The 8,974-nt window shown below is 43.9% G+C and overlaps 1 protein-coding gene across 1 annotated transcript; it reads right to left on the reverse strand.

The window, feature by feature from the left end:
- Nucleotides 1-1,870: 1,870 nt before the first annotated feature.
- On the reverse strand, nt 1,871-3,543 carry LOC123065303 (uncharacterized). The gene has a single exon (XM_044488633.1). It carries the CDS (start codon nt 3,424-3,426, stop codon nt 2,173-2,175), a length of 1,254 nt encoding a protein of 417 aa, XP_044344568.1. The 5' UTR covers nt 3,427-3,543; the 3' UTR covers nt 1,871-2,172.
- Nucleotides 3,544-8,974: the final 5,431 nt, after the last annotated feature.

The raw sequence follows: 8,974 nt of genomic DNA on the forward strand, positions 1-8,974 counted from the left end.
TGAACAAGAGGACCGTAGTATCTTGCACCCGTCTTCATTGCCATCTTCAGATGACTAAGTGCCTCACGAACCACAGATAGTGTGGTAGAGTATTCGGCATCTAAAAAAAGAGAGTATTCGACATCAATGAGTAATAACACACAAAACTGACAAAAAGAAAAGGAGTAATTATGCACAATGCAGCAGATCTTACTCTACCACAGTACGAGATAGGTCTAACAGCGGCAGCAACTAATGCTCGGTTATTTCGTACGCGATAGTGCATATGTGCATTCTGTCGCCATTATTTTTCAATGGCGATTTCCTGTCAGCGACAATGTGCATATGGTGGTAGAGCTCCTAATGAAAGGTTAAGAAGAGTTTGCAGGCCTAACTCATTTTGGCAGGACACTACTGTCTATACTAACATTCATGAGATATAACAGCTTGAACCAACAAAAAACACTATGATCATGTCATCCTGAACCCAGACTCTCTGCAACATCTGCCAAATGTTCATGTCCAACTAACATTAGTCATGATTCTCAAAAAAAAAAAAACTAACATGAGTCATTCCTGTATAATATAACTGCATGAAATGAACAAGGCCGCCACTATACACATAGATCGAATTTCCAATCAATAGCAAACAGAAGGTCAATATGACCACACAAATTCCATAGAACTTGATTTCAACGGAAAAGAATAAGAGACAAGTTAATCAAAGCTACTAATTACTATTTGAACAAGAGAATGATATTCACTTATATCAGAGGCTAGCTTGGCTTGGTAAACCTCGACAAGACCGCTCGCATCAAATTGGCAGGTATTAAAAGCAGACACCAGGAAGAGATGAACAGTAAGGGGGCAAAAATGCAACCCTCTTGTAAAAATTGAAATTGAAATGTCTCAGAAGAAATCTCACATTAAGGCAAGATAGAAACAATACTACCAAGCAGTCAGTTCCCATAACTTGTCATGACATCACCTTGACTTATGATATTACTGAACAGATCTTTCAAAAGGATGCCTACAAAGACCAACAATGGCAGCTACACAAATAACAAGGGTTCAGGGTGCCAGTTTAATGCCTTGAGCATATTACTAATCACATAGTTCATATTAAACCATGATGGTAGTTAAATAAACTCCACAGGATTCCACCACAATGCTGGTTGGTATAGAAGTTTTCAGGCTGGGATAACTGTAAGAGAACAATCTTATCTAATACCACTGTGTATTTGCTGGACATGTATACAGAAAAAGGAAATCAGATTGACCAACCGAGCAATTGAGCATCTCTCTTCAGGAATTTATCTAGTGAATATTAAGTAAGAGAAAATAATCATATATGAGCCCTATGTTATACTCCATCGAAAATTATAAGTACATGTCATTTATCCCTGAACTTTGCTGTAACATGGCCAACATGCATGCCTTAACACTGACAACCTTGTTTGCCTGTTTCAGCTTTTGACACAAATTCCTGAAGAGATGTCTAAATTTACAAAGAGAACAAGATAACTAGCCAACCTATTAATACAGTGCAAGAAACACTGCAAATATATAAGAAATAACTTGCTTAAGTAAAGCATTCCAAAAGAAAAATCACTCATGCAAACAAATCATATAGAACACATCATCATTCTGAGAACAACATATCATAGAGATAGTAGGTACTTCTACAGATGTGCCGAAAATAACACAGATGGTTTTTTTCATAATTGGTAAACAGGCTACAACCGGTTGAGAATACTGATCTTGCAGACAAAACAAAAAGAGGCTCCAAGGTCCTGATGCCTTGCCCCAACACCGAGAAGAGACAGTAGCGAACCCAAGGAACAGATAAGTAATTCACCCACAATGTAAATGGTAAGTTTGGTACCAGAGGACAACACAATTACCATAAACCATCAAAATACTGGATTGACTTGTTACTGAATCCTGAATGTCAAGGAACAGATGGAAATAATTCACCCCGAATGTAAATGGTAAGTTTGGTAACAGAAGACAACAACAATTACCATAAACGATCAAAATACAGGATTGACTTGTCATTGAATCCTGAATATGAAGGAACTTCGTCAGGACCTTCGGCGTGATCAGTTCTGGATGGTAGCTGGATGTTTTGATTCAGTAGGAGAACAAGGCAATGCTTTTCACAGAATATCCTTCTCTGGTTGTCATCATTCCTCATATGAAGGGATAAAATCTTTCATTCTCTGGTAACAGAAAAGTACTCCACGATGAATGGTGGTATGGTTGGAAGAGACCATTATACGTCCTCGGAAACAACCACTCCAGCCTGCGACTCTCCAAGCACAGACAAGCAAACCAACAAGTGTACTCGAGCGGATGGAACATCTGTGATGTTGTGAAGTACACTATGCTACCCCGCATTGCCGCAATTTCCAGCCCATTGGTTAAGTGCCCAAGCTTCCGTCGAACTTTATCAGTCAGGTCGAATACCCTGATGTTAGCCCATGCCCCAGCATCAAGGCCATCTTCTTGACGCAGCATGAAACCAATGTTGAATCCATTTGAATAAGCAATGCACATGTTATCGCCGTTAATTTGGCCAAGGATCGAGCTGGGAAAACCATCCAGATTCAGGAGAGGTGGGATCATCTCAACAAACAATCGCGGGTTGTTTGGGTCGGGGTCCAAGACAACCACATACGCACGATCCCGATATGGCCAGTAGATGAAATTACCCACTCGCATGCCGCTCTCAGGCAAAAGATCACCTTGGCCGCCTTCCGGGTCGGGCTGCGGGACATCCAACCATGGGGAGAGGAACCAATCGCCGCCTATTCCCAAGAATGAGGAGAAGACCGCAGCCCGCAACCTGAACTTTCCATGGGCAACAAGACAGAAGATGCGAAAGCTCTCGGGGTTTTCGTCATCGCAGATCAGGCCGGCGTGAAGGAATTGACCATCGCCTTCGCGGTCGTCGTCGTCGTCGAAGATGTGGGCGTCACTCAGATCAAAGAACCGTTCGCACCACCGTGCCAAGGGGTTTAGCAGCGCGAGCAATAGCTCGCCCAGTTTCTTGAGGAGAAGGTAGCCGCCACGGGCGTCGTAGACGATCCAGTTAGCTTCCGGTCCATCGCGCGCCTGGAGGGTGGTGAGGAAAAAGTCACCGCTCAAGATGGCGGCCACGAGCTCCGGATCATTCCGGCGGGCGGGGGCGAAGGCGGGGATGCAGGGGACACCATGAAATGGTGTGTCGAAGAAGAGGCCGAGGAGGGGCACCGGGTGGAGGTCGATGAATTGACGGCGGAAGGGGGGAAAATTGGTCACCAGGTTGCGCCAGGCCAGGCAGGTGCAGGCGGCGCGGACGAGGTCCGAGAGGGAGGCAAGGCGGAGGAAGATATCGAGCAGCAGGTTTTCAGGGAGGTCGTCGATGGTGGCGGCCGCCGCCGCCGGCTGGCCGTTGGCGGCCATAGATACGGCGGTTGGACGGGGGTTTCCCTCGCCGAACCAACCAACTCGGTCTGATAGAAGGAAATGAGCCGCTCCGTAAACAGGAGAAGTGGGTTATTAACCCCAGCAAGAGAGGATGTCGCTGGGCGCTGGCATTGTCCATCTGTCCTTGTACGGTTTTGAAGTTTTAGGAGAATACCATGGTTTTCTTCAAAAAACCATGGTTTAAAAGACTTTGATTTGTTTGGCTTTAACAAATACTTTAGTTTAGTTTACAAAACCGTAGTATCTTCAAAACTGAGGTTTTTTTTGCAGTATCTAAAAAGGGGTCTGGACCTTCTTTTTCAAACCGAGAAACACTCACGGTCTTAGAAAGACTGTGCTTGTCAAACGCCCTGTAGTTTTGGTAAAGCAGAGGAAAACTGCAGGTTTTAGAAACTGGGGTATTCATTGCACATTACAATACATAGTTTTGGATTACTGTGGTTTTAGAAATACTGTGCTCCCAAACTAGGCCTACGTTTTCTCCCACGACACGCACCCCCCTCTCTTCTTCGTAGGGTTGTCACGGCAAGTGGTCTCACGGATGGCATCACGGCTTGGCATGGTGATGGCGGCGCGGTTTGGTTTGGTGGCCGGCCGAGGGCGTTGGGAAAGGAGGCGGGCATGGGGAAGGCGGCGCGCTCGGTGCGGCTTGACCACGTCATCCCCGCATATGCCAATGATCTCGGCCGGTGGCAATGTTACCGCTGCCGCTGACATCGGGAGGCGTCCAGGGGATCGGCTATGAAGGCACCAACCATCGAGCTGCAGCTGGCCTGCAATGAAGATCCGCGCAAGGGCGCCACCAAGTCTGCATGGACGTCCTTGAACCCGTCAGGTGAGATGAATTCTTTTGCTATTTCATTCTCCACTCGTCGTGTTGTAGACCAAATAGATCAGATTTATTGAAAGATTTGTTGTGATTTTGATGATTGATTTCAGTGTGTAGTAATCCAAGTCCCACGCTCTGCTGCTCTTGCAACAACGACATTTTCTACTCCCACTAGCAGACCTGGTTCAAGATCAGAGGCAACAAGTAATGTCCTACTTTATGTCTGTGTTAGTCTGTCAGCTCGGTATAATTCATCCCACTACTAGGGAAAACCTTATACACAGAATCTTAGCAGTAGCGTGGTTTAAAAACAGATGCTTAGCAGTAGCGGGCTTCAGGAAACCGCGCTACTAACAGCTCAGTAGCAGTAGCGCTCTAGGTGGAACAAGCGCTACTACTACAGTTGCCACGGCGTTGCCTCCAAGCTAGATATAGTAGTAGCGCCCTTCTTCCGGATGTGCTACTGCTAAAGTACTTAGTAGCATCGTTTTCCCCCAAAACTCGCTGCTGCTAAGTATCACCCCTGGCGACTAATTAAGTTTAGTCCCATACTGCTAAGCGAACAAGATGTCTACCACCTTAAATATGTTACTTCTCAAACTATCTCGAGCACTTGTTCTTCATTGAACTATATGTGTAGGATTTGTGGCTGCAATATGAATCCTCGCCTGTACCTATACAGGTACAGTGAGGATTCATGTTGACTATTTAGATTCTACACAAAAATTTCAATGATGACCAATGTATATTTTTGATGTTTTTACATGCTTAGACTTAGTAGTAGCGTTTTTTCTTGACAAAGCGCTGCTGGTATAGGTCTTAGCAGTAGCGCGCTCCCCGTACCCGCGCTACTGCTAAAGCAACACAAAACACACGGCTCGGCTGCCCCCCTCCCCCACACGCTCATCTCTCAATCGTCCCCCTTCGCCCGACGCCGGCAGCTGCTGTTAGGGTTTCTCCTCCACCACCGCCGCCGCAGGTAATGCTCCTCCCCCTCTTGTCGCCCCTCCGCTGCTCCTCCACCCTCTCGCCGCCCACTCTGTCGCTGTCCGCGAGCTTTGGCCGGGTGCCTTTGGCCGACCGCCCTCGATCCCCTCGCCGGCCGCTGTCGTCGCCCCATCTCGTAGGAAAGTCACCGACCTTCCCCTCGTCAGCACCCCCGACCGAGGTCACCATGCCATCCCCCCTCCTCGATAGCACCCCCCGAGGGTTGCCCTACCTAGATGCAGCGAGGGCTTACGAATTTCATATGGATAACTAGATGCTTTTGTTTTTCTATCATAAGTTATTTTTTGCAAAATGTAGGTGCCAATTTAGTTGAAATGCTTTGGTAGGTGGTACCGTGATCTGCTAGATATTGGTTTTAATACAAGTATTTAGTTTGCAAGTGCTAAGTTAATCCCAATTAAATTTGCCACTTGTTTTTTTAATCAATTATCTTAGGCAATAGGGGCCAAATTAGATGAAATGTGTCTTGGTAGGTGGTACCTTGATTTGGTAGATAACTTATTACAGATCTTAGGATTATACCTTTGGTAGGGGCCAAATAGTTTTTTCGGCAATAGGTGCCACTGAAATGCTTTCGTAGGTGATACCTTGTCATCTTGTATGTTACTAGATCTTAGGATTATAATTGTCCATCAAATTGCTTCTCGCAGAAGAATCTCTTCATCAAATTGAGAGCTTGTTGTTTACTTTTTGGGATCGGGTTCCACTATGAAAATATGACTGAAGAAGTACCAAAAATAGCACATGCTATTGTTTTTCTTTCCTGTGAAGATCGTTAATCCTTTGCTCATATTGCTTTAGGAAAACGGCGCCACCACACCACCACCATGTCGACTGTGCAAGTCAAGGTGCGCCAGCAGCCTTGCAACTGGCAAGCTGTTCGGCATCTACTTCTAGCCGAGTTTTCGTCATGCGGCGGTAAGAAATTATATGAAATGTAACAACTATTTTATTTTTAGTGTTGGCATTACTGCATTGTGTAATTTTGCTTATTTTACACAGATCGTCCCATGCAATGTGAGGTTGAAATTCAACAAGCTGACAGGAGACACTGTGACATTTGAGGCTCCTGGGGGGCCGTACACTATGGAGGTCGAGAAAGAACGCAATATGTCACGGATTGGAGGAGATGGATGGGCCCGTTTCCTCGCCCGCATGTGTCTTACTGGTGGTGAGTTGATCAGCTTCTCCTTCAGAGCAGAAAGACCCAAGCTGGCTGTCATTTATATCAAACTGGTGGAAGATGATGAAGATGACGAAGATGATGAAGATGATGAAGATAATGAGGACCCACTCGATGAAGATGATGAGGACCCACTTCATGAAGCCATCGTAGCTCAAAGAATGAAGCTGGGCGAGGAGGAGGTGTCCAACCTGTGGGACATAATTCCGCCACGTGCTGACTTTGTTGGGGTGCCATTCGTGACCTGCCTGACAAGTACCATGGTTGATCAACATGATATGGTATATTATACTTACAAATACAAATTATTCGATGAAATACTTAGTGTAGAGTCCAATGATATGGTATGTTGTGTGGAATCTAGTCGATGATATGTTTTAGTGTAGAGTTCGATCACATGCTTATTAGTGTAGAATCTAAGGAACTATTAATAGTGTAGATAATCCATATATACTTATTTGCGAGAGTATGTGCTAGGCTAATTATTAATTGATATCTTTTCTTATTTAGAAATTGGCAAAGAGCCTATCTGTGAGTTATGGTATCGAGCCTAATGAAGAAGGCTCAGCTGGACTACGCCTTACCGCAAGGGGCTCCGTCACAACCTGTACTTACCGCGTGGACACGGACGGTCACACACACTTAAACTCAGTTGGGTGGAAGAAATTCCTCGATGGCAAGAATCTTCGTGTTGGACAGGCCATCCTAATTACTATCAGGAACACCAACCGCCCAGGCTTGAGGATGATGATTGTCTTCGATATCATCTAGAACTACATATGTGTGTGTGGCTATATCATCTAGAACTACATATGATGATCGTCGTCGATATCATCTAGAACTACATATGATGATCATCGTTGATATCATCTAGAACTACATATGATGATCGTCGTCGATATGACCTTGTACTGCTTGAGGATGCATGTTGACTATGCATGAAATTGTTATCTAGTACTCCCTTTGTTCCAAATTACTCATCGTGGTTTGAACTAAAACCACGACGAGTAATCTGGAATGGAGGGAGTACTACCTAGTACTTATAATGGTTTATGAATTTGATATCTAGTAGTAGCTAGTATCTGAAAATTGCAGTGTATTGAAACCGAAAGGGAAAGGGGTACAACGGGAAAATGATGAAACAAGATATAGCAGTAGCGAGGGACAAGGAAAACGCTACATCTAACTAATAGTAGCGCGTTCCGCAAAAGCGCTGCTGATATCGTCAACAGTAGTAGCACGGGTGCAGACCGTGCTACTACTATAAGTTAGCTGTAGCGCCTTATTAGTAGCGTGGCCACCCGCGCTGCTGCTAGCCTCAAAACCCGCGCTACTACTAGGGATTTCCCTAGTAGTGTCCCCAGCCCTCTGTGTTCACTTCACTTTAGTTAACTAAATTAGGCATAACGCTCGGATGCAAGTAAGGTTTTTACGGATTTATGTATTCACTATAACAGTAAAGAACATGTATTATTAAACCTTATATGTGATACACAACTATTCTTTAGGAAGAGAAGAAGATAAGAAATGAGCTGAAAAAGAGGATAAAACTAGAGAGAATGGCTACATGGATAACTAGATTAGAAGAGTTTGAAAGCGGTCACCTTCCTTTCATGCGCTTGCTTTATAAAGGTAAAGATTCAGTTCACCACACAATTCCTGTTGTTTTTATTGGAAGAGTTTCATATTATTGCATGAGAAATATAGAGGGAAAAGATACATGGTTTTACTTCTGGGATTGGGTATATCTCTTATTATTCACATTCTTGTCAAATGACTTTAAGCATTAATTATCAGATACTCCAAAGTATGGAAGTGTGAACCGGCGTAGTTTACTTTCTTTGTTGTTTGTATATCTAAAATTTGTTTGGTGTGCCCCAAGATTTGAATTACGTGAGTTTTATTTGATCGCTTTGTTTTTGTGATTACTGTCCTAGCGTCCTTCTCATGCTTTCTTATGAAAATCAACTATTGCAACTGGAAGATGATTCTGTGGGTCCACTAAATAGGAAGATTGATAATGAGGGCCAACTTCAATACCCATCCCACTACGTTGCTTTGAGTTCAGATCATTCATGATGTCTATGTTGCTTTGTGTGAAGACATGATGTGGGATAAAATCACAAAAACATGGTTCTTTGTTATGCATGGATGGATCCCTAGAGACATGGCAATATTGTCTTAATGTTCATGTGCTTAATATCCTCTTAAAGACGATAAGGTTTGCACTTACTCCTTGGCTCTCTCGATATTTTGTGCTTATCATAAATTATAGTTATATGTTAGTATCTTGAAAATATAACATTTCTCACAAGATTGTCTGACAAAGTCTTCCTTTGTCCCATCTATATCTTCTAATAGGTTGGTCACTCATAGTGGGCAGACCAAAGGACGGTATGAGTAATATATTGTACTACTAGCAGTTCTTTTCATCTATGCCTTCTAATAGGTTGGTCAATTGTTAGACCATAAGATCTAAGTCAATTTACTAGAACATAACGTAA

This window comes from Triticum aestivum, chromosome 3B (assembly GCF_018294505.1).
Source record: "Triticum aestivum cultivar Chinese Spring chromosome 3B, IWGSC CS RefSeq v2.1, whole genome shotgun sequence".
NCBI classification, from domain to species: domain Eukaryota; kingdom Viridiplantae; phylum Streptophyta; class Magnoliopsida; order Poales; family Poaceae; genus Triticum; species Triticum aestivum.

What these genes read in the sequence shown, in the direction of transcription:
- LOC123065303 (XM_044488633.1), bottom strand. Translation starts at nt 3,426, where the DNA reads ATGGCCGCCAACGGCCAGCCGGCGGCGGCGGCCGCCACCATCGACGAC.